The sequence below is a fragment of the Telmatherina bonti genome, assembly GCF_933228915.1.
Source record: "Telmatherina bonti genome assembly, chromosome: 2".
Taxonomy (NCBI): domain Eukaryota; kingdom Metazoa; phylum Chordata; class Actinopteri; order Atheriniformes; family Telmatherinidae; genus Telmatherina; species Telmatherina bonti.
Window position 1 is genome coordinate 30,759,877 of NC_136620.1, and position 26,732 is coordinate 30,786,608.

The 26,732-nt window shown below is 38.1% G+C and overlaps 1 protein-coding gene across 2 annotated transcripts; it reads left to right on the top strand.

The window, feature by feature from the left end:
• The first annotated feature begins 850 nt into the window (after positions 1–850).
• On the top strand, positions 851–26,732 carry chd2 (chromodomain helicase DNA binding protein 2). Of its 2 annotated transcripts, XM_079251679.1 has the most exons (42): positions 851–1,005; positions 2,396–2,457; positions 2,579–2,633; positions 5,480–5,537; positions 6,881–8,780; positions 12,184–12,418; positions 13,437–13,523; positions 13,710–13,771; positions 14,224–14,346; positions 14,605–14,775; positions 15,029–15,168; positions 15,275–15,500; positions 15,574–15,674; positions 15,758–15,799; positions 15,943–16,121; positions 16,211–16,335; positions 16,470–16,686; positions 16,769–16,858; positions 16,950–17,140; positions 17,230–17,418; positions 17,508–17,667; positions 17,797–17,949; positions 18,629–18,700; positions 18,988–19,137; positions 19,223–19,371; positions 19,457–19,553; positions 19,641–19,733; positions 19,873–20,046; positions 20,324–20,493; positions 20,600–20,641; positions 20,788–20,927; positions 21,027–21,165; positions 21,262–21,412; positions 21,683–21,805; positions 21,898–22,020; positions 22,243–22,383; positions 22,570–22,686; positions 22,773–22,951; positions 23,060–23,159; positions 23,240–23,432; positions 23,517–23,763; positions 25,877–26,732. In XM_079251679.1, exons 5-42 carry the CDS (start codon positions 8,719–8,721, stop codon positions 26,157–26,159), a joined length of 5,436 nt encoding a protein of 1,811 aa, XP_079107805.1. In that variant the 5' UTR covers positions 851–1,005; positions 2,396–2,457; positions 2,579–2,633; positions 5,480–5,537; positions 6,881–8,718; the 3' UTR covers positions 26,160–26,732. The 2 variants fall into 2 exon arrangements, with proteins under 2 accessions (XP_079107805.1, XP_079107806.1); XM_079251680.1 differs by lacking the exon at positions 14,224–14,346.

Below are 26,732 nucleotides of genomic sequence, written 5' to 3' on the forward strand. Positions count from 1 at the left end.
TATCCAGTTTTTTTTGTTTTTTTTTAACCACATTCTAAGGTGGTAGAAAGCATAAAACCCAAGACAGTGACAGGTCAGAAAATTTGTACACATATAATCAGAGTTGTAGGTAAATTATGACCCAGTAAACCTATATAGGGATTCCATCAAATAGGCTACATGTAAATAGTTAATATAAAATAAAATAAAAAAAAACTTGAACAAGTACGAATGAACAACAGGCTGGTTATGGTCATCTCAATGCTTTCAGTGATGGACATAAAATGTAACCACAGTACAGTTTTGCATTTATTATTGAAGCATAGATTACGTATTAGCAGTTTAATCTAAATACAGAACAATATGTGTAAACAATGTGCAATATCTCTTGATGCCACCTTGAAATAAAAAGTTCAAATGAAATATTGTGTTTCTGAATGAACACAAATTAAAACACTGCACTACTCAATAGAAATGAAATAACTAAAACATAATAAACTGTGTTGTTCTAGTTCTTCTAAAGCACTAAAACACAGGTGACACAAATAGCTTCTATTTACAGATCTGTCTTCTCACATATCAGCAGGTTACACACATAAACAAATTTAGTTAGATTGTTATGTTGACTACAAACACAGTTAGCTGTTCTTTAAGGGAAAATGTTTTCCCATTTTAGTATTACTTATTCTGTTGATTATTTTTTTGTTTTAGAACTGTACCGCATGATTCAGCTCTTTTAAGAAAAGTTTAGGTATATTTAAGGTCCGTTCAATGCCTGCATGCTAGCTAGATGGGGCTGTAGAGGAAGTGGAGTTGGGGAGGAAGGTGGGCAGAGCCGCTGAAGGATATCAGCTCAGGCAGAGGCAGAGAGGAGGACACATGCAACAGAGGAGCGAGGCAGGAAGGACGGGGAGGATGAAGAGCGACACGATGCCGCCCAAAGACATACCAAAAGCACGAAAATCGTCCAAAAATGCCATGCTGACAGCTGCAGATGACGGGGGATAGACACCTCCGGAGAAAGCGGTAAGAAACTGCCAGTGATCATACGTTATCCGTTGAAAAATACGAATCTGGCGCGCGAGGCAATATGGTGGAAAGAACGACAGTTAGGCGCAGTGTTGTAAAAATGGCCATGTTGTGCTGAGAGCTAAGAATAGAGAAAACATTTAACCGAGTTTAAATGGTTTAGAATTGTGTTTTACTTGATAAATTTGGCATGTTTTGTATCTCTTTTTCGAGGAGACTTAGTTCATGTGTGGACAGGCATATTTATTCCCAAAGAGTTTGGAGTTATTTCAACCTACGCATTTAAAATTTCCTTTGTCCTTGAAAGGGCAAATGCCCTTGTTGAATTTACTCGATAAAAACAAGAAATATGAGCAAATGTTTCTCTTTTTAAACGTTGTATCGAGACTCTTTCACATAAACACAACCCCCTTAAAGACAATTTTGTTAATTTTTAGGATATTCATTTTTTAAAACATTTTTCATGGAATTTTAGGATAAAAAATACAAATAAAAGACAACTCTGTCAAATGTATGGATTGTCTTCTCACAGAGCTGACATATATAGCTTGTATCTAGATTTATGGAGGTATTATATACTTAAAATGTATAATTTATTAATAAAAATAATACATTTAGCAAAGTTGTCAGGATGCTGGAAATATAGCTTATTACAATAATTCTTTAAATGCATACATCAAACAAACTAGATTAAACTTGAATGTAAGGTATAGAGTCTGTATGTTTTAAAAGGTTAGATCTATTTTCGAAATACAAAATAGGGTGTTGGCTTTTAACCCTTTGGGGTTCTGAATGGTGAAGTAATATTAATATTTGCCTAAAATCTACCTTTTCAGGTCACATTACTTCTATATGCTATCTAAAAAAAGACTTTAAGGTTAAAAATCCAACTACATTTGTGAATTTGAAGATAATTTGAATGCTGTATAGAAATTTAATAAATAAAATAATCTTAATTTCTTTGTCTCACAAAGTTTAAAGACATTCACATTTGAAAACAAATAGTACACATAATATAAACTGGTACTATAAAGTATTTTTATGTTAGATATTGGAATTCTAGACTATATTTTTAAATCCCAAGGATTAGTACCAACTTGCACATAACAAAATGTCGTCTGTAAGCTATTTTCAAATGGATGTCACATTTTAAGACCAATTTAGTTGAATTTTGAGCCACTCAGGCACAAAAATCTGAAACATTTGCATAATTAAATACGCATATACCTACTTATTATTTTCTTAAAGTATAAATGACCCTTCAGATGGTTCAGAACTGTCTTTTAAAAGTAATTAAAAACTAGCTCGCTTATAAGTGAAGGGATTTGTCACCATGTGTTTTTATTCAAAACTACATAAATGATAACTACGTTTTCGTAATTTGCAGGTCTTTGCCATTCAACAAATGACGTTGACGAAGAAATCAGTTTGTTTCACCACCTCTGAATGGTATGTTTTATTTCAATTAGGCCAAATTAAAGTGTTTGTCTTCACTGCTATTTACTTGTGGCCAGTAGGGTGTGCTATAGTCTTACTGCCTCACTCATTATATTTTTGTTCTATTTTAAAGGGTTGACGTTTAGTGATTTGAAGAACCTTGGTGATTCACGCTGCAGTGGAGATTTGTAAGTATCATTTAAAGACAAATAATTGAAAGAAGGCTCATTGCATGTTACCTGTGCATTGAAGTCTTGAAATGTGTTGACTAAATTCTTGTGGCTTTACTATTTATACAATGGATGGACAGCATTGCCCCCTAGTGTACAATGTAGTAAAGAGATACTTATAAATTATAAATTAGTAGCTTGATCCTGTATTAGGCAAGATGGCCATTGCTTGGCTAGGTTAAAACTATATTTAAAATACGTGTATATACTCTACTTTGATTCATAAATTTTCTTAACAGATCACAGCTTAAAATGCTGTTAATATTCAGTGGTTGTGAAGTCTTAAAATTGAACTTCATATCGAACATCAAAGTTCAAATTTGACTGAACACATAGGATTCTCATTAAAAAAAAAAAAAAAAAATTTCTTGCTCCACAGTTTTATTAGGTCGGTTTAAAAATTAAACATAATTATATCTAATTTGACGTAACATGATTATATTGCAAAAACAAGTATGTGTCAACAAATTGATCATCCTTCTAGCTAGCTAACCTACAACACATCGGTATTCTTAAGAATTTAGTACATAATCATTTTTTCAGTCAATATGGTGTCATTTAACAAAGCAATTGGTGTGAATATTTAGCATTTAGCGTAAACACAGCAAGTTAACCACAGTGGGTGATGGGCAAAAACTATGGTGAATATTTGCTTCATATTTCTTTCGCAAATTTACATGGTGGTTGCAAATGCTGACACAAAAAATACATTTTAGTCTAATCATTGCCTGTCCCTTTCCCTTGTTTGCACTGACTAAACATATCAAGTTAGCATCGTAACTAACAAGCAGGCATCGCAAAAGTGGCTACGCTGCTACAGTGTTGTATTCTGTACACAATAATTTTGGCTTATTGACTCCCCCCTAGTTAAAAGATACAACAGTACTGCAATGTTGAGTGCAATGAACTGGATTTATACTCGTGCGATGTCTGTGTACCGTAGGGTTGGCGTAGCTAACGCTGAAAAAAATGTGGGTTCAAGGGTCTGGTTACTGTGTCATGTTGTTTCTCTTCCCTGGTTACTGCCACAAATTGAGGAGAATTTTCAGAAATCCAGAAACACGTGATCACAAACTGACTCATCACAAGGGTGTTGATATGCGCAATTATGCTGCATAGCAAAGGCATCAACCCTCCATGTACGTACACGTAGCAAACTGCTATGGCACCATAACAAGTATAAATCCCTTAGAACAGGTAGTGTCATAGCTGTCAGAGAAAATGTTTGCTGTAATTTCTGTAACTAACTTTCAGTTTATCTACATTTAAACTCTTGTGGTGCTTTTATCGCACTGACGGTAACATGATGAACGGTTGTTTCGACTATCATTTATTTCACCTGCCTCTTTACCTCCCTCTAGATGGCACTACTTAGTGATATTAATAATTACTGAATACTTTATGTAAAAATGTTTTAAACTGAACAAATGAAATACACAAAAATTATAAACCATAGAAAGCAAATCACGACCATTGTCTGGGTAGCTGCTGAAGTTTCGTAACATCATACTTAAGTCACCTTAATGTAATTTTCCATGCACATCTTTTCCCCCCCACCCCCCCAAAAAAAAAACCTCTTTCAGTTAAGGTTTTGATGCTGCTGCATAACAATTACCTAAAATACTTTTCAAATGATAAAATATTTTGGTTATCTTCTTCCTTGTGAAACTTCCACAGTCTGCCATTCAGCAAGTTGACAATGTTAACTTTATGTCCTGTTTACAAAAAATTAAGTCTTATCATGCTAACTGACAATCTGGTCCTGTTTAGGTCTACTACTCTCAGGCTCTGAAGTCAAAACCACCTCCCACTTCTAATGTCCTGTTATAATAAAAAGTAAATACAACGACCAAGCTCAAGGTTTAGCATAGTTCTCTATGAAATTAAATAAAGAGTGGTTTACTGGAACTTGATCCATTTTAGACTTGTAATGACAAATATTGTATACTGAAATTTGAAAAACACCAGTACAAAATAACTAGGTAGTTCATTTGCATGTTGCACATTAGTAGTAACCGCTGAAGAATGGACTTTAGCTGGTATTAAAAAATACGGCATAACTTTAAAAAAATTAAATTCTACAGTCTTTTGGATTTTTAATTATTTCACCCTTCTTGTTCCTTTATTTTAATAGTTTTTTTTTTTTTTAACTTGAAAGCAACCCGTCAGAAGCCAAAGATTATAAGCAACTCCCCAATATTAAAAATAACATTGAAGCAACACCAACCAGTTAACACATACTGTTAGAATGGATGGCATGATTTTAGTATTTGCAAAGGTTAATTTAACAACTTTAGACATGCAAATAGATTTTTTGTTTTTTTGCCATTCAACAAACTAAAAGTAATCCATGCTAGTTTGTTGCAAAAGTCCCCATGTGATCTCTTTATTTGCTGTGACAGGTCGTGCATTGGTGAAAACTAATGTAAAACATTCATTAAGTTAAAAATATAAATTTAATATTGATGAACACCAGAAGAATGTTATTTGCTTTGGTTTTTCTTACAATATGTGCTTAAATATTAAACATTTCATTATGATATGGTAGTGATTAATCATTTATAGAAATCAAATCCATGTCTAGAATTTTGTTTTACATTAGCTTGACCTGTACTTGTTATTGACTTGACAGTAAATGAATTTCTTTCATGACAACTTTCATAATTGGGCCAGAAAGCAATTTTTCTGCTATGATAACAGCCACAGTTAAAAGCAGGACTAGTTGAAACAACTTTTAAACATAAAAATGTGGAGTTTTTATGTCATAATTGTATATCACTCATTGTTCTTTATCTCTTCCACAGTCGAGACATGACAGACTGGTCACAAGATTTTCAAATTGAAGAAAAAGAAAACAGCTCTGTAAGTCTTTGTTTGTGTTCATTGGATGTAATAATTGTTTAATTCAAGATCTTGGAAATGTTTTTTCCCCTGTCCCCCTTTTTTCAAATTGGATAGGTTATGGTAATGCCACACTTTTTTTTTTTTTTTTTTTTAAGGCTAATCTTGCCCCATCGTGCACATATGAATGATTTTTCTTTTTAAAATTCAGTTTTAGTTATAGATGCTTCCAAAGTACGATATAGCAGGCAGATGGTGTTGAGAAAGGATGAGTCAATTCCTGTGGTGAAAATTAAGTACCTGCACAGCAGTGTAATGTTGTTTTTGTTAAAGAGAAAATGTCAGTGTTAACTTTGCCCTCCTGGTGGCACTTAATAGAAAAAGCTAAAATTCCCCACAGGTTGATAACTTTGCCATTTTTTCCCCCAAATCGGTAGCATTTTATTCCTATTAACCTTATGCACAGTTGTGTTTACAATTATTTTTTACAGATTTCATCTCATTTTGTGCTTGGAGGGGGGCGGGGTGTTATTTCTGATGTTGACCACCAGTAGTAGATATTTGAAATTGGCCAGTGTTGTTCATCATATGGTCCCGTATTTTATTATTCAAGTGCGCAATTGTTCAACTAATCTAATTTTGATAACGCCCCTTTTTATTCTCTTAGCTGTTTGTGTTCTAGTGTGACTGTTTTGAACACTCTTACTTAATCAAGTGTATTTTAAAAATGTATGGGTTTTTTTTTTTTTTTTTTTTGGTTTATTTTTTTTTATAAGGCTGCATGCTTGCAATACCCCTGCTGGCCATTTGATAGTTTTGTTTTGATAGTTGATTACCTTCAACTTCTGGTGAATTGTATCAGCCAAGGGTTTATTCAGTTACTTCAAACTGACCTCAAAATACCTTTTCATTGGCAAAAACCAAAAATAATACATGAATGTGTGTTGCCCAATCTACAACCTAATGCTAACACATTCTTAACGCAAGCATTTTATGTCATAAAATGGATGTCATCTGGGATTTTATTGAAGTTGTTGCGCTTCTTCAAATTTGATCCTAAACGATCACTGCTACCAAGCTGGATCCAAAAAGGCGAAATGTAGTGTTTTTCAATGGATTGTGTTGCGACTTTTACATGCAATCGACGATTTAGCTAAATTCTTTCATTATTCATATAAGTCCTCATATTTTCAAAATTACACATTCTTGCACAGTCCTAGCTAATGCAAGTGAAAGCTAGCCAAGTATAGAACAAAGCTGTTTTTTTTTAGTGTAGTATGCCTTCTTAACTGCTGGTCAGTAACACTTACTTTAGTTAAACTATGGGCTTACAATTCTTCCTTCTTTTTTTTCATCCTATCAAGACCCCATTCAAGTGGATATTGCTGAAGTGGAGACAGCGTTGTTTAACGTGAAGATGGCAAGTGATTTGGCAGTTAGCCAAATTTTGACAAGATGAAAGCTTTTTCTCTGGACTTTGGCGTTTGGATTTTTACTTTTTGTTACTCACAACATGGACTCTGAACCACCCATGATGGCTGTATTTTGGACTTGACAAAAATTGTTTTTTTGGGGGTGGGGAAAAATCAGCCTTTGTACACTTGATATTCAAATGTTGTTTTAAATAAAGTGTATGTCTTCGTATTTAATCCCTGGCTTTGCTTTATTAGCTTATTATCTGGAAAATTACAAGTACATTTGGCGTAAGATTTAAATAACGTTTTAGTCAAACTAACAGCTGGTTGTAAAATTTTACTTTATACATTTAATTTAAGTTGGTTCGCATTGACTTTCCATCAGTAATAACAGATTTTTCTTTTACTTTTTTTTGTTTTTATATACTTTGTCGAGTTTAATTGCTGGATTGCTAATTAAATGGGGTAAATATCTTTTCAGAGTTGCTATGAAAAGGAATTTATAATCTTTAATGATCAGAAAATGGTGGTTGTAATTCTCATTTGCTTTTTGGCAAATGTGAACAAATGTATTAGCACCTGCGTATTATAGTAATTGAAAATGTTTAGTTCTGAACTGGAATGGTTTCCAGAACATAACCCCAAAGACTTTCTAAAATGGCTGCTGCTTTGTCTTTTTCCTGCCTAAACAGGAAGTGATGCAATTGGTGCAAAATTTATACTTTTATAGCCTCTCTCTATTCTTACGTTTTTATTAGTGAAGATAAAGATTTCCTTTTGAGACTTGTAACTTACAGTTGACAAATATCTGTAAGTAAATAAAAGTCATTTTAAACATAATAAAAGGGGTGGGACTTAGGCATCACCTGAGTGTGGGGTAAATGGAAATAACGTCAATCAAAGGCAAAGCTTTCAGAGCAGGGAAGGAGCTCTAGATGGCGGCTGAGCCTTGGGAAGAGTGCCATAGACTTTCGCCAGACCGTTTCTCTTGCTTGTTTTTCGGTTGATACAGCTGGATTGTTTTGTAAAACTGCAGTTGTTTTTTCGCGAACGTTTTTAGCGGGATTGGGTGCGTTTCTTATGGTTTTTGTGCTAAATATTTGAGGTGAAGGAGCCGTCTGTGCTGGCGGAGTGCTTGTCGTTGTTTTCCATACTCTGCTCTGGCAGCCATGGCGCGCCTCCATTTTTAGTGCGCTGCTGCTGCTGCTCGCCTCTGTCGCCCTGAGCCTGCCAGTTTATCTACACTGTAAAGGCTCATAACCTTTTTGGATTAAAGCTCTTCTTGTAATTTTGGAAGTAATTATTTTTACGGTTTAATTTTTATTCGAGTCGGATAAATATTTAAACTGCGACAGTGAACGAGAATAATAGTTCCCTTACAGGCTAGCACCTTTCTTCACATTGAATTGTTATGTTTACATTGTGCAGTGTTTAATTTACCGATTTTCTTTACGGTAAATGTTAATTTTCCAATGCTTCATGCGATGACGCAGTTAAAATTAACGGCATGCAGCTTGATCCGAGGGCTATATTGAAAGACACAGTGGATATTTAACATATTATAAGGACACCTACCATGTTTTCTGAGCCCTCTTTAAATTTGAGATGTAAATAGTGATCATCAAGTCTATTGATTTGATGTCGTTATCTTTACTCGTGTCGCACCGCATTGGTTTTATCTGCCACCTGGACAAAAAGACTTGTATGATAGTTCGGGGTTCCTCTTAACTTTTTGGCAGCAAATACCAGGACAAAACATCACATTATCAGCTTTTCGGGATACTACGATGATGAAGAATAAAAGTAAAAAACAGGAGGACGATGGATCGACTCAAAGCAATGGATCAAGGTATGACCATTTTACTTTATTTTACCTTCCACATAACTGCTTTGATTGTTTACCTTGTCAAGCTTGGTTGATCACCTGTGTTACACTTGCGACGTCGTTTTGAAGAAGTTCACTAATGTCATGAATGACCTTGCTATTGTTTAATAGCCACACCCTGATTTTCCTGCCATTTCTGACACTCAATACTGAGGTTTCAGGCCTCTGTTCAGACATCACTGCCCACGAGATGTACTGTGAAAACTCAGTTGTCCTGCATTTAATATGATTTGACACAAGTGCTACATGTTCTGTCGCTGTATTGCTCTATGACCTTGCCTTACAAATTGGGACTGCATTGCACCACTTTACTAACATTGTTTCAGTTTAATTTATTTGTCAAAACATTGCATTGTATTGTTGTTACCTGTGGACACTAATAAATCAAGGATTTATTGAAGTGTTACACTTCACTTTATGTGTAGTTTTTAAAAAATCTGTTTTTAAGTGACTACTTCTCTAAATCTTTTCTTTTTTTTACATTAATACTTTCAATTTTAACATGCAATTTAAGTTTAAACCAAGTTAGGTGTCTCGTCATGTTGGTTTATGTATTTTATTGTGAAAGTTCTTGATTTTAAAATCTTTAAAAAAATTTTTTTTTTTTTTTAGATGTGATTTATATTTATACTAGCTTGCTTCACAGGACGAGTAAAACTTTAACTTGCATGTTATGAGATTCCATCAGTATTCTCTTGCTCTCATTAAGGCCAAAAGATTATTGCATAATAATTTCCTGTATCCTGAAAGATATCATATATATATCATGTTTCAGAGGCTTTTGTGAATGGAGAGTTTACTGTTAAACATCTCTTCAGATAGTGGCTATGTATGAATAAAAAAAATTATTTTATCTGTCAAAGATATTTCAAAAAATGTCCTTTTTATTTAAAAATTGTTATGCAAGTGTGTGACACATTAAATGTATATAAATTCACTGAATTTATGAAGATGTGTTATTTTTTTCCCCCCTACATGTATAAAGGTTGTAAATGATGCCACAAAGAAAATTGATTTCTCTTAAACATCTTAATGTAATGAAATTGTCAGGTATGCTTTAAAGGTTTGAGTTTGGAAGCTTCAGCATGTTGACATTAACAAATTTGTCATAATTTTTTCCATGAGGTGTTAATATTTCAAAGTGCATTTATTATCCACAGGTGCCTAACCTATTTTAGAATATGTAGAAACAAGTTTCCATAAATAAAGATCTCAGTGCATCATGTTGTCCTTGGTTTTAGGACGGTGAAGGGATGGATCATGATTGATTTGTCACCTTTAAGAAATGTTTGTATTTGCTGGATAGATGCTGCCTTCTTGGTTAAGCACATATTGGAAGACACATTGCCATGTCAAAAGTAAACGTGAGCAATTTAGTAGACTGTTTCAGCTTTAAAGGACAGTTTAGATAGATGCAGGCAGTGACACCCAGCATTTCACTGACTAGACTGCAGCAGGTTACATCACACTTATAGAGTTTTGTGTGTGTGTGGGATCTTATGGCAGCCATTTTACTATTTCAAGCTAAGAGTGAAACATATTTCAAGAGTGATGACAGCTTAATTTCTATGACTTTAATAGATTTGCTTTGCAAGCACTTCAGTTATAAGAAAGGCCAACAGAGAAATCTGGTTTTATGCATTGCCACATTCTTGCAAACTACCATTTATACACACTCCTGAGTCACAAAATGGCCCTTGCTTTGTGTACCCAGCTTGCTCACTTATCTGTATTAAAACTCAGCTCTGAACTACACAGAGGAACAGGAAGAGCTTAGGCCTTTAATAAGAAAGGGGAAAAAAAAAAAAGCTTACGTATAGCTTTGTGATAGGCTACACTGCTGCCTAGCAACGTGGTAGCCAATGGAAATTTGAGCTATCAAGGTTCCACCCAATGTTGACCTCACTGAAAGCGGAAAGAGATATGTACTTCCGGGTTTGGTTAAAGGAGCAGTAACATAGACATATACATGTATGTACATCGTATATAGGATGTCTATGAGCAGTAACTTAAAGACCAGGACAACGTGCATTTTGTTTTAAAATAGTTAGTAATACTATGATTATGCTGCTTCAATTTATTTTCCTCAAGGCGGTAATTATTCCCAAATTTGGGGGGGGGGCAAATACATATTACTGTTGTTTAATATCTAGTGAAATGTTTTCCCCTAAGATCAAGAGTGACTAATTGTCTTGAGTACATGAAATAATGGGTAAGTTTATATGCTGGTTTAAAACAAGAGGATCAGTCTTTAAACTACGTATTTAGACAGTGATTCCTGCAGAGTTAATCTCCGTTAGGATAGCTACTAGCGACACCATGTGTACAAATGAAAGTACTGCACATATGAAACTAATGTGAAAAATCACATTTTTTAAAAAATTCATTCATTACTGTTACATGTTGCTTTAACTTAACATGACTCGGTCATTTAAAATTACAATTGAGTTTAAAAATGTTTTACATTAGAAATAAAAAAAACAAAAACAACTTTAGTTGCACCTTATTAGTAGCTGAAGATGCATGCAAAACATGTGAGGCTACTTTTGTGGCTTTTTGATCTGAATCAAATACATTTTACTTGTGCATTCATCACATGATAAATGATTGAGGTTAAAGTACTTAAAGTTAAATTTATCTGTTAACGCCCACCTAAAGCCATGTGATGATGGGTCAAAAGTGCACCATTTAAAAAAGATAGTGAGGTTAGAAGGGGATGCCATCTCATTGTTTTTAATTTAGTGATTATATCATTGTATATTTATTCCTCCAAAATAAGCTCCAAACCTTATTCAGATATAGGATGAGGATCTTGTGTTGGGAGTGGCATGCTTGTCAGTTTCACCTGTAGTTTTCATGCTTTAATGTTGTTTTCATTGCTGTGCTCGTGTAGCTCTTATTATATTGAGCGTTATGAGGGAGAAAAGAGACTAATGTCAATCTGTAGTAAATGTAAAATAGATAGCTTTATAATTTCCAGTTTTACCATATTTTAGTTGTGAGAGCAGGTGAATGGGAACTCCACATCTTTTAAAATGACTAAGTAGTTTCATGTGCTTTAGAGAGAATGAGGTCGTTATAAGCTTGTTAGCTGAGTGAAAAACATAGTCCATGATGTAATGAGGTTTCTCTTTCCTTTTGGCTGAGAGTCACTAATTACTTAAGCCATTGAGCCCTTTAAGTTTCTCTGTGACACATTGAGAGCTTTTGCACTTGAATTGCTAGATGCATTTGTTTCTACATTGAACTCAAAACTTTCACCATGATGTTGTTGGATCTACTTAAACTACTCACACAAAATCTTATTGTACGCATTGCAGAATTCCAAAGGGGCTAGAAAAAAAATGCATATTCTTTTTCTCTTTAGCAACTCTGCTTCAGAGGAATCCAATCGCTCTGCATCAGAGTCAGGAAGTCAGTCAGAAAGCGAACATGGCAGCGAGAGGAGGCGATCGCACAACTCAGAGTCCAACAGCTCTTCAGAATCAGAGAGTCACTCCGAGTCAGAGAGCGAATCGACAGAGTCCAAATCACAGCAAAACACAGCAGAAGTCAAAGACAAGCCGGTTAGGAAGAAGGAGCGCCTGGCAGATGTGAAGAAGGTAAAGGTCACTGAACTAAGACTCCCCTGCAGGCTTACAGTCTTTTAACGAGATTAATGGTCTTATCGCCTCATAATGAGGCGATGAATGAGGCATTTGACTTTACTTGGGTTTGTGTAATTGGGCTTTTTATGTAATTAGGAAGATGTGACATTCAAAGTTTCTAGAGTTAAACCTTTTCTTTTTTTTTTTTTGCAAGGTTTTCTTTATCCGTACTGTTTTTTTTTTTCTTGCATATGTCATAAGTCCAGCATTCATATAGCACCTCTGATACAGGAAGGTTTTCTACATGCTGGTTGCTCAGATAGAGTTAGAAAAGCCATCAGACTGTTGAAAGACAAATGCATGCAATGATATTGACCCTTTAGCCCATTAAGGGGAGTTGTAAGTTAATCCTGACTTACTGACTGCAGTGTTTAGTGTTTTTGTCCTTTTCAAGCCTGATGTGACCTGACTAAATGTTGCACAATACCTCTGCTTTCAAAGCGTGTTAATATTTCAGTGTCTATAACTCGGACCAACCCCTCTAATTTGCAGTTATGCAGGTGTTGTTTGTGCCCCTTTTACTTTAGGGGATCAAGTTTTAATCAAAGGGATAGTTGACTTCTAAAGCTGGAAAGGGGCACTTTATTCTTGCTGAATGGTGGGGTGGCACCAAGGAGGATTTTGAATTTAGTTCCTGGAACATTGATAGACTGTATTTCTAGAGTTCACACACTATTTTATTCATATCTGACACATGCTACACTGCCTCTTGAAAAATCCCAGCTAGTCTTACTTCTAATATGTTGAAATAGTGTTTCTTTTTACCTGTCTTATTTAACTCTAAAATTTTCTTTTTGGTTTTGGTTTGTCAACAAAACAAAAAAATGTTACTTATTCTTACTAGGTCATAAATTAAATGGTTATATTAGACGCTGCCCAGTGGATTGTGAGCTGTAGGATATGCAACACTTCGGCAATGAACCACAAAGCTCTTGTCTCACTTTTAGCACCTGATCTCCTTTTTTTTTTTCAGATGTGGGAAGAACATCCAGATGTTTACGGTGTCAGGAGGTCGAACCGAAGCAGACAGGAGCCGGCTCGTCTCAACATTGGAGCTGAGGTATGCAGATGCAAATGAAGCTCGGGGATGAAGAGTAATGATGTGCAGCGTGGCTTGACCGGTTATATGATGTGCTCTGACATGAGCTCCTCTGAGTGATCTGCTTGTGCCATCTAGTGGACATTGCATAGCATGGCTTTGTCTGGTGACGCAGTGTATCCTGATGCGTCTGCTGTGCTTTTACAGGGTAGCAGTGATTCTGAGAGTGAAAGCCCTAAGAGAAAATCTTCACGGGCTAAGAAGAAAGAGTAAGTATACAGGTTGTGAATGTGTTTGGAGATATATTATTTGGTCATTTGTCCTTTTATTTATTCAATGTGACAGCACCATTTTATTTCCTGTATTATTTTTGTTTAATTCTGCCATATGACACATACACTCAGTCCATAAAGTAGTCTTTGTGCAGTTCATGTGTGTGTTATTGTGTAGCCAATCTGTGTTCCTATTGTGAATCTTGCCATGTAATTCTTCCTTGTAAATGGGTATCTGTTTGCTTCATAATGGGCTCCAAATTTAAGCTTGCCAGGTGATGTTTTTTTACATTAAAATCAAATTTGATTGGTCAGATCAGCGGCTTATCCCTGATCAAATTGGGTCGTGATATGCACCCTGTGGCCAGTACTTAACATAAATGACTACTGAGGAAAAAGTAGCAGTGATGGGCCTTGAGGGTGAACTTGTGGCATTTCTTTGTTAAAAGAAATATCTGGAAAGATGATGACTCAAATGATGAAGAGGAGGAAGATGAGGAGGAGGAGTCCAACAGTACAGACAGTGAGCAGGAAGAGAAAAAAGTTAGATCCAGACGACTTCCTGCTAGAAGGTAAGAGAGTAGCGAAGCCTGGCCATCAGACAGCTACCCACTGGTCATCTCCAAATCATTCCATGTTGTGTGAGAACTTCTTTAATATCGTATTTGCTCCCTTTTTCATTTTGGCTTTGAGTTCCAGTCTGATATATTCCTTAGATATTTAGCATCTGTGTGTCTGTTTGGTTCTTTTTGTTAATAACATTTCTTCCTGTTTAAACTCTGCAACAAAGTTTTCAACGGCTTTTGTGTTTCTCTGCTTCATTTTTCCAGACCTCAGAGCAAATCTTCGGTCAAAAAGCAGCAGTCTCAAAAAGGACGGAAGTCGAGGAAACAGGAGTCATCAGCTGAAGAGGATGACGATGACGACGAAGATGATGACGATGACGAGGAAGACACTCCAAAGAGACAGACTCGAAGAAGGGGTGCCACCAAAGTCAAAAGGTGATTTTTTTTTTTTTTTTTTTTTTTTTTTCCAATATGTTAATATTTAAATAATCCAAACAAATCAACCCTAATTATATATAGAACATTTTAATCACAAGTGTTTTACAAAAAATGTCAACAGAGGTGAAAACAACCTGTAAACAGGAATATTCTTCATGGTACTAAAATTGGAAGCACGTCACTGCTGCTCCTTGTCACGTGAACAGATCAGACATGTTTATGTTTATCCTGTCTTTCCATTGTGCTGCAGCTATAAAGAGGACCAACATGACTTTGAAACGGACTCTGATGACCTTATCGAAATGACGGGGGATGCTGGTGAAGAGCAGCAGGACGATGACAGCGAAACGATTGAGAAAGTTATCGACACGAGGACCGGCAAAAAAGGAGGTGATACATTTTCTTAGTTTCGCAACCCGTTGTCAATAAAATGGCTCTTTCACAGTTGTAAAGATTTGTGTGTGTGTGTGTGTGTGTTGGGTTTTTGGTCTCTTAGCCATCGGTGCTTCCACCACAGTGTATGCTGTGGAGGAAAATGGGGACCCATGTAACGGCTTTGACCCTGAAAGTGAAGAGGGGGAGATTCAGTTTCTGATCAAGTGGAAAGGCTGGTCCTACATTCACAACACGTGGGAGAGCCTGGATTCTCTGACACAGCAGAAGGTCAAGGGACTGAAGAAACTGGACAACTTCAGGAAGAAAAACGATGAGATGAATTCATGGTGAGGATTGCTGTGTTCGCGTGAACATCATATTTAGTGAGTCATCTCTAACCTGTGTGATTTTTGTCTGCAGGTTGAGGAAGGCGTCTCCTGAGGATGTAGAGTTTCACAACTGCCAGCAGGAGCTCATGGCTGACTTAAACAAACAGTTTCAGATTGTGGAGAGAATCATTGGTAAGGAGTCATTTTTTTAGCCACTTTTTGTTTGTCTTATGCAAGACATGTGAATGTATTACTGATATAAACTTTATTTACAGCAACAAAAACAGGAAAGACACCTGGATCATCTGACTTCCCTTGTAAGTGCCTTTTCCAACACTTCCAGTCTGTCCACAGCCTTTCCAGTTTTAGATTGTATTCCTTTTTTGACATCTCTGTACATTTCTGTGAAGTAATGCTTTAGCCTTCATTATAAACTAATATTTCTCCTCTTCACGAACAGCTCACAGTCACAAGACCTCGTCCTCCAATGAGCCAGAGTATCTATGCAAGTGGATGGGTTTGCCGTATGCGGAGTGCAGCTGGGAGGATGGAGCTTTGGTTAGGAAGAAGTTTCAGCACTGCACTGACAGCTTTACAAACCGTAACTCCAGCAAAACCGTCCCATCAAAGGACTGTAAAGTGAGTGTTAAGACAGACTAAACCTACATTTATTGTTCTATTTCAAACGGTCTCCTTCTTGCTGAAGAACTGTGCTCTTTTTCTTTAAGGTGTTAAAACAGAGGCCGAGGTTTGTGGCGCTTAAGAAACAACCTTCATATATTGGTGACGAGAACCTTGAACTGAGAGATTATCAGCTGGATGGGTTGAACTGGCTGGCTCACTCCTGGTGCCGGTACTGTGTCCGTGAATATAATAACTAGATTATTTCTTTTTTTTTTCTTTTTTTTTTTTAAACCACATTCAACAAAGATTTTATTATGACATGCATAATCCATTAAAATATCCATATTACTTCCCTTCTCTCAGGTGCAACAGTGTTATCCTTGCTGATGAGATGGGACTGGGAAAGACCATCCAGACTATTTCCTTCCTGTCTTACATGTTCCACCAGCATCAGCTCTATGGTCCCTTTTTACTGGTGGTGCCTCTGTCCACGCTCACCTCCTGGCAGCGGGAGTTTGACACCTGGGCACCAGACATGAATGTGGTGGTCTACATTGGTGACGTCATGAGCAGAAAAATAGTAGGTTTGAATTTGACTTTAAAAGATATCAAAAGGTGATTTAAAGTTTCTAACGTAAACTTCAATTGTTTTATTTGAGCAGATTCGCGACTACGAGTGGGTGAACCATCAAACCAAAAGAATACGTTTCAATGCACTACTTACCACTTATGAGATTCTACTTAAAGACAAGGTTGGATTCTTGTTTTGCTTCCCTCTCAGTTTTACTGTGTGTTTGTGTGAGGTGGAACAATCTCTCATAGTGTGTTAACATTTGCCTATAGGGGGTCCTTGGGAATATCAACTGGGCATTTCTGGGTGTAGATGAAGCTCACAGGCTGAAGAATGATGACTCCTTGCTCTACAAAACTTTAATGGAGTTCAGGTCTAATCATAGACTCCTTATTACGGGCACTCCTCTGCAGAACTCCCTCAAAGAGCTCTGGTCACTGTTGCACTTCCTCATGCCTGACAAGTACGTCCTGCTTTACACGTTTGGAATTTGTGTTGCATTTAGAGTTTGTATTCTAGTTTGATATTCTTTACATCTGCTCTGCACCGCAGGTTTGATTCCTGGGAGGATTTTGAGGACGAACATGGGAAAGGAAGGGAAAATGGTTATCAGAGTCTTCACAAGGTCCTCGAGCCTTTCCTGCTCCGACGTGTCAAGAAAGATGTGGAGAAGTCTCTCCCTGCCAAGGTGGAGCAGATCCTTCGGGTTGACATGTCCGCGCAGCAGAAACAGTTTTATAAGTATGACATGCTCCTTCTTTAAACAGAATTTTATGCCATCTGTGTTGTTGTATAAATGTGTGTGTGCATGTTTCTCCTCTCTTTTCCAGGTGGATTCTAACAAGAAATTATAAAGCTCTTGCAAAAGGCACCCGCGGCAGCTCCTCTGGCTTCCTGAACATTGTAATGGAACTTAAAAAGTGCTGCAACCACAGCTTCCTCATTAAGCAGCCGGAGGAGGGAGAATGTGACACACAGGAACACCTTCAGGTAAATGTCATTGTGTTCTTCAGCTTCCAGCTTCTCTTCTTTGGCTAACCCTGAAACAAGTTCTCACCTCACAAGAAAATATTCCTCACTGTGGACTTCAGATTGCCCATTTCTATAAACATCTTTCAGGGTTTAGTGAGGGGCAGTGGGAAGCTGGTTCTGCTGGACAAGCTGCTGACCAGACTCCGGGAAAGAGGCAACAGGGTCCTGATCTTCTCCCAGATGGTCAGGATGTTGGACATTCTAGCAGAGTATCTTGCGAAGAAGCGATATCCGTTTCAGGTGAGATTTGCACTGGAACTGGGATTCAGATATTACTTACTTCAACATAGATGCATGTGTTGTAAGGAAGGCTCTGTAGTGGTCTAAGATTTTGGACATTGATTTGAGAATTAATTTACCTCTTAGAGACAGTTTACAGTTCAAAAAGACACATGATACAAATGCATAAAATATATATATATATATATATATATATATATATATATATATATATATATATATATAGATATATATATATAGATCTAATCTGTATCATCCACACCTTGTCTTATATTTGCTAATAACCCCCAAATATATGACTAGGAAATGAGTATTGCTTCCATTTTCCATTAGTTTTTGTTGGTGTGTACAGTCAAGGGCCTTTAGTCGATTGCAGTGAGCAGATTATTCTCAGTTGAGGATCAAATGTCAGCGTTGTCGCGCACAGCTTCAGAGTTCATGTGTTTATTTATATCAACAAGATATTTTCTGGTGGAGAGAGTGCAGCCGGACTTGTGCAAGTCACCCAACTCAAAATGTTTTGCTGACTTAGTCTTTGCATTCGACTTGTAGTCTGTCTGAACATATAGCTGGAGCACAGTGGCATGTAAAGAAAGGTGATACTAGAGTTGTAGCAGCACATAGTTGTAGAGGAAATGTTCGGGAATTGAGTCTGACATGTTGCTCTTCTGTATTTCAGCGACTGGATGGTTCTATTAAGGGAGAAATCCGAAAGCAAGCACTCGACCACTTTAATGCAGAGGGCTCAGAAGTATGTATGCTTGTGTTTTGTTTTTTTTTATTGTATTTGTTCACGCCGCATTAGTAATACTTATTATGCATTAGAACTATTACTTATTGTATTCATGATCAATGTATTAGTCCTATTAACTGCACTATTCACATTTTATGGCTCATTTTTATTTTGCAAATGGTCATTCAGATTATCTTAAACAAGGTCAGACATAATATTGTGGTCTAAACTGGCGTTATGGTTGTTTTCATCATCCAAGAGGCTTATTCCCAAATGTTAATGGTTGTGTGTTTTTTGTTTACCAGGACTTCTGCTTCCTGTTATCCACCAGAGCTGGAGGCTTGGGTATTAACTTGGCCTCAGCAGACACGGTAGTCATCTTTGACTCGGACTGGAATCCTCAAAACGACCTGCAGGCACAAGCAAGAGCTCACAGGATTGGGCAGAAAAAACAGGTAATTAATGCCACCGATGTATGACTTGTCTGTGCAGTTGCAAAGGTTGTTGTATTAAGAAAATATCTCTCGTGCTCCTTTGCAGGTAAATATATATCGACTCGTCACAAAAGGAACTGTGGAGGAGGACATCATTGAGAGGGCAAAGAAGAAGATGGTTTTAGACCATCTTGTCATTCAGAGAATGGATACCACCGGTCGCACCGTTCTAGACAGCAACTCTGGAAACACAAAGTAAGACTCAAAACGTTTCATGTTTTCTGCTAATCAGGTCTTTTGAAGTATTTCTTATTTTCAACGTTGTTTCTTTATTTGACAGTTCAAACCCTTTCAACAAAGAAGAGCTGACGGCAATCCTCAAGTTTGGTGCAGAAGAACTTTTCAAAGAGGCAGAAGGAGAAGAGTCGGAACCGCAGGTATCACAACGTGTGAATAACCTGGTTTCCACTGAAAGTTATGCTGCATATAAGGGAAATCAGAGCAAAATCTCTTTGTTTATGCAGGAAATGGACATTGATGAGATCCTGAGACTCGCAGAAACGAGAGAAAGCGATCAAGGCTCAAGCGCTACAGATGAACTTCTATCACAGTTTAAGGTACAAGCAGGCTGTCGCTGCTTCCTTTTGGCACAGAGATTCATATATTAATGCTTCCTTAAAGAGACTGAATACAAGTCACAGTACTCATTTTATTTAGTCACAGTTATTATTTCTCTCTTTCCACATGTTGCTGCAGGTCGCTAACTTCTCTAGTATGGAGGAAACCGCTCCTGAATTTGAGGAAAAGCCCATAAGGGAGTGGGACGACATCATCCCGGAAGACCAGCGGCGTAAAATCGAGGAGGAGGAGAAACAGCGGGAGATGGAAGACATCTTCATGCTGCCTAGAAGCCGCAGCTCCAACAAGCGGGTAAGGTGACTTTGTTTCTTGAATTATCTTCCAACTCAGCACAAGTTAAACTGATTTAATTTATACAACAGAACTTGGTTCCTGGGTTACACAACACCTCAAATTTAACTGCATTTCTTTTGTTTTCTCTGCTATGTAGAAAACAAATTGAGTCATGTCAAGTCATACGTACCTGTATACACACACAACAGAAGTCAATCACGTCTTTATAAAAACCACATTTCTCAGAACCACTTTGCTTTCGGTTCAAACCACTTTAATTTCTGTCGTATTTCAGGCTCAGGCAAATGATAGCGACAGTGATGTGGGCTCCAAGCTGAAGCACCGTTCCTCTGGCTCAGAAAGCGAGACTGATGACAGCGACGATGACAAGAAGCCGAAGAAGAGAGGCAGACCCCGAGCTCGCAAAAACAATGTGGAGGGTTTCACCGATGCAGAGATCCGCAGGTACAGTGTCCTGTCTTTTGTGTTTTTTGTCCAGTTGAAATTTATCTGATTTACTTCTCTACTTATTGTAACCTTCTAACTATTGCAATAAAAATCTATACAACAGGTTCATTAAGGCTTACAAGAAGTTTGCGTCTCCACTTGAAAGGTAGGCTTAACGTTAAATCTTAGCAATAATCAATAGCAGAACTAGAACAGTTTTTTTTTTTTTTTAATTACTTGCACAGTTCTTTTGGCCCCTTTTTTTCCATTTCTTTTTAAAGGACTTTTGACAAATTTTCATTTTGCGTCCAGGTTGGAGGCCATTGCCCGGGACTCTGAGCTGGTGGACAAATCCATCGCAGACCTGAAGAGACTTGGAGAACTGATTCACACCAGCTGTGTGACTGCTGTCCAGGAGCACGAGGAGCACCTCAAAGAGAATCCAGTTGAAGGTTTGTTGCCTTTACTTCTCCAAGTAACTTAAAAGAGTTTTTTTTTTTTTTTTTTTTTTTTTTTTTGTTGTCCCAAAATAACACACTTTGCCATTCCAGCAAAAGGTCCTGGGAAACGACGAGGGATTAATATCAAGATTTCAGGAGTGCAGGTCAATGCCAAGTCCATCATCCAGCATGAGGAAGAGTTTGAGCCACTTCACAAAGCCGTGCCTTCCAACCCTGCTGAGAGAAATAAGTAAGATACCACTGTGAATATGAGCAGAAAGATGTTTGTATTACGATGAAGAGAGTGCCTTTAAAAGGTTTATCTGTCTCACCTTGCATCCCACAGGTTCAAAATCACATGCAGGGTAAAAATAGCTCACTTTGATGTAGACTGGGATCTGCAGGATGATGTTCAGCTCTTACTCGGCATCTATGAGCACGGCTTTGGTAACTGGGATCTCATCAAGACGGACCCTGACCTTAAACTGGCTGATAAGGTGAGTTTCTTTTATTTACCTTCCTCACTGAGCCAATCATAGATGAGGAAAAATACTTAAGAATAACACTAAGGAATGCTTTATGTTGTGAAAAAACAAAACAGACTTTTTTTTAAGATTGAAGAAATTCAGAGTCGAGTGTTTGGTGTAAACAAAAATGGAGTGCAGTTATATTTTTGTCATCTTCCCCACCTGGAGTGTTGCAAACTACATAAATCTGCAATGTGAGAAGATGAGTAGACGAGTATTGACAGACAGTCATCTACACAGATTCTTCCAGACGACCCAAACAAGAAGCCTCAAGCCAAGCAGTTACAGGCCAGAGCTGAGTATCTTCTGAAGCTGCTCAAGAAAGAACAAGACAATGCAGATCTGGTGAAAACAGGAGTGGAGGTAAGGGGCTCTTCATCATCAGGCACATCATCCATAGGCGACTTGACAATTGTATGTCCACAAAGTGACCTCATCTTGTCTCTCGCTCCAAGGTTAAAGTGAAGAAGAGGAAGCCTCGGGTGAAAAAGGAGAACAAGATTCTGAAAGACGAGCAGGGCAATGACATCTCCTCCCCGCGGCTGTCTGATAACCCATCAGAGGAGGGTGAAGTGAAGGTCAGTGCATACGCTACATGTGATGACTCTGTGGGAGCGTGCAGGGTCTCAGTGTGGAATTCAATGTAACCAAAATTGTAAAAAAATTTAACATTTTTTATTGGTGAAGCAACACACAAATTCTGCTTTATAAGCCAAGTAATATTTCTAATGCTGCAAAAATACCACAGAAGTACTCGACTTTAACCTCGGCGCCATGACCTGCTGTTTTACTTTAAACAGGATGATGGAACAGAGAAGCCCAGTGTCAAGAAGAGACAAAAGAAAAAGGATAACAAAGAAAACAAAGAGAAACAGGGAACACCTAAAAAGGAAAAGGACGGGGACAAAGAAAAGAAGGCTTCAAAGCCCAGAGCAGAGAAGGTATTTCACAACAGAAGTCCTGACCTGAAAATACTGAATGTCTGCTTTACATATTGGTAACGTGAGATGCGACTTGCAGGAAGATGTTTAGAAAAAAAAAAAGTGCATCATGTGAATAATCCACTAAAGGTGTGAATAGCAGCTTTGGTTTAATTGCATTATTATCTTGTATTTTTTGTCCTTCAGGCCAAAGGAGCCAAAGGGAAGAAACCTCAAGGTCCGGTTCACATTACAGCCGGGTCTGAGCCCATTCCCATCGAAGGAAAGGAGGACGATGAACTTGATCAGGAGACTTTTAGCATTGTGAGTTTCCTTATGTGCTGATTACGTTGCTCATCTTTAACCAGGAAGCTTGGCTTCATAATGAAATGGTCTGTTCATGTGTGCAGTGTAAGGAGCGCATGAGGCCAGTAAAAAAGGCCCTGAAGCAGCTCGACAAACCAGACGAGGGTCTGTCTGATCAGGAGCAGCTCCAGCACACTCGCTCATGCCTGCTGAAGATCGGAGATCGAATCACAGAGTGCCTTAAAGCTTACAGTGATCCTGAACACGTCAAAATGTGGCGAAGGTGAGATGAGTCGCTGGTAGACAGACTTTACGTTTACCTGTTCTGCCAGCAAAATAAATACTTTAGTACTCTAATGTGGGTTTTTTTTTTTTTTTTTTTTTTTTGCAGGAACCTCTGGATTTTTGTGTCCAAGTTTACAGAGTTCGGTGCGAGGAAGCTTCACAAGCTTTACAAAATGGCACAAAAGAAGCGATCGCACGAGGAAGAGGTACGTTACCAGGAAGTGTGTCATGGAGTGAATTTGAACTGAAATGTTCCCCAACGCTGAAATTATTCTGACATTTCCAGAAAGAGCAGAAGAAGAAGGAGGATTTCTCAGGAAGAGTAAAATCGTTCAGACCTGAGGCTTCTGGTTCCAGTCGAGACTCCACAGGCACTCAGCCCTCCTCTAAATCCATGTCACATCCAACACAGCCGGGACCCCACGGACACCACAGAGAACCGTACAATGCAACTCACAAGCGGCACTTTGGCGGCGATGGTACGTGGGGACTGGCTGAGAGACGTTAATGCAGTTTAATATCTGCAGAGCTTTGAAAACATCACATGAAATGTTTGATTGCAGATCGAGGAGACTGGCAGAGGGACCGTAAATACAACTACCCAGGAAACAGCAGCCAGCCGTGGCAGGGAGACCGGCATCATCCGTATGACCCTCATCGCTACAAAGATCACTACAGTGACCGGCGTCCACATGGAGACTCGTATCGCAGCTCTGGCGGTTACCGCAACAATAACTCCCCTCGGAAAAGACCATATGATCAGTACAGCAACGACAGAGATCACAGAGGTCACAGACCCTATTACGACAGGTAGGTCACTCAAGGCTTACATGTACAGGTAGGCTCAGGTTGTAGGTGCAGGTCGCGATTGGAGGGTTAGGGTGCAGATATGGTCTGTTATTTATAGGGATGCACTGATACCAATATCTGTGTCGGAATCAGCTCAATACCAAGCATGTGTACTCGTACTCGATATAAATAAAAGTGTACCGATACCACAACTGATACCCGATACCACACTAGTCACGCCAGCGGAGATGTGTTTGATGAAATGAAACATACTTTATTAATCCCCAATAAAGACAAGCTTCGGACATGTTTTAAAAGAAATAAATGCCTTGAATGTTAAAATGAGCCATTTTTGTTACACTAAAATCTTTGTTTCAAAACCACACATTTATAGTTGTATTTAGTTAAAACGTGACAAATCAAAATAAAACTTGTTGAAATTGTTTGATTTGTAATGTTATTAGAACTGTATTGGTGAGGTAACTTCAGAAAGGATGGGTCATTTATTACAAGCTAATGAAATCTTACACAGTTATAACAGCAATAATGACCATAGTCACAATAATGTTCACATAAACAGATTTGGTATCGGCAAATATTGGTATCTGCAGATATTGGTGTCAGTTTATAAATAACTACATCCGCAGTTATTTATAAACTTGTTGTGATCCCACAGCCAGCTGTAACCTTACCTGAGAGGGGAAGTATCAGCCTGTTGGCGGTAGATGCCTTCGCTACGTAAAAGCATGATGCCATCGCAGCGTAGTGCCTTCATACAACCAAAATACAACTGGGGAAAAAAGACAGAGAAAGCCGATCATCTAGCACAGAGGTCTTCAACTCGATCCTACGAGGTCTGCAATCCAGCAGGTTTCCCATGTACTTCAACGCACCTGAATCAAATGAAATGGATCTAACAGCCTATCAGGGTCTCCACTAACGATCAATAATTTGAATCAACTATGTTGGAGAAAGGACACATGGAAAACCTGCTGGACTGCGGACCTCGTAGGACTGAGTTGGAGACCTCTGATCTCGTGGTTTGTGTTCTTTGTTTTTCCTCCTTGGACGTCCATGGAATGCAACTTTGTGATGTTTTTTTTTTTTTTTTAACAGAAATTTAAGAAGCAAAAGGAAAATCTGTTTTAAACAAGAAGTTATTCTTGCCTTGATTTTATGTCAGATCGTACGGGGAGTGTAGCTTTTTTTTCTTTTTAAATCAATCAACAAACTGCAGTGTGTCAAGCTCCACCCTTTCTAGTTGGATCGGTTAGATTGGTACCCCAATGGCAGGATAACAAAAAAGTAGGGTGGGTTGCGATGGGTGTTGGGGTCCCTGTCCCAGTTTTTGCTTGTAGAAACACAAAGAAATGCATCCCGGTCTGCTTTGACCGACCTGACATTCCCACATGTCGGTGGGAATGAGTCTTCAGACATCAGGTTAAATGATGATGATATAATCACAATAATGCAGTTTGCTCCAGTGCTCTCAACTGGGGACTGGTGACAACTGTATGGGCATCACTTGGGGGTTCCCTTCTTTGTAATGCAGGGATTCCATCCTTAACAATAAGTAATGTAAAGGCTCTCTGTGCATCACATTTATGCAGTTCTATTACTAGTAGTTGAGGTTATGGGTTGCAGATTAGGATTTTGAGGCTGACCATTGGGAATTTTATTCTATTTTCTATACCTGTACTTACATAACTGCACACATCTTGGGAATACTTTCAGTTCTTTATGGGAATTATTAGCTTTTTCCATTGTCCAGCTACCTGATATGGCACGACATGATGTTGCTTTTGTAAACCCTCGAAAACTTTTACACGATTAAGAAAAGGTGACGTCCTGCTGGTGTTTTTGCTCAAACAGCAGACCTCCCAGTTCATATTGTGTCACTTGGTTCTGTGTACTTATAAAATCACTTCCATGGTAGTGATTAAAGGGGAAAGAAGGAAGAGGCCACCAGTGCGACGTTCCTTTGAATCTTTTGCTGAAGCTTCAGTCAGTGGGTTTGAGATCAGCAGACGATGAAGAAGCAACTCGGTGACAGAATGTCTTAAGTGCTGATTTAAAAAAAATATCTAAAAGAAAAAGAATGACTGTACAAATTTTATTTATTTATTTTTTTAAGGCATCCGGACCCCAAAAGAAGACGTCCTGATGACTTCCGTCCCAACTACCACCAGGGAGGCGAAGGCCCGCTTCAGGACTTCAGGAGGATGCCAGACCATAGACCGACAGGTCCACCTGGACCAGAGCACTACAGCCGGCCTTTCCATCCTGACAAACTTCCACTGATGGACCCTCGTTCCCCACAAGCTCAGAAGTCTCCCCAGGACTCCCGCTCTCCACTGGAGCGTCCAATAGAGTCCAATGCCATGGCAGACCCAAACTGGATCAATAGGAAAACATAAAGTCTGCCGGCGCTTGCTCGGAAACTGATCTGTGTTTTGGTCAGGGTTAAAGCCACATGCTGCTGCTGCTGATGGACGAGAATGGACTCACCACAGTTGAAAAGGGAATCAATGGACTCTCTTTACCAGCAAAACCCAACAATTTGTCTCTCTGTGATTGTGGCTGAAAAGGAAGAAGCATTTCTGTCTTGTCTTAAAGACACACAGACAAACTACAATTGCGTCTTTATTTCAACAAACTGGCTCATCACTTAATCACATGGTAAGACTGAGTGGGAATCTTATGGATGCTTAGTCCCATGGACTATTATCTGCTAAATGTAGGATACACAAACTGTTGAGTGATCTCAGTCCTAAAAGTGCCTAAAGGTTTTGGCCTTTTGAATGGTAAATGTATGGGATTATTCCCAAAAGGAACCATGACACGGACATTACTTTATTTTTGTGTTTAGCTTTAAGTATTACAGATTATGTCATTAGAAGATTTGGGTACAATAGAATGTGTAATGTGTTAACATTTGCACTTTTAAAACATTTTGATCATGTAGCTGAATCAGATGACGGAGTTTCATT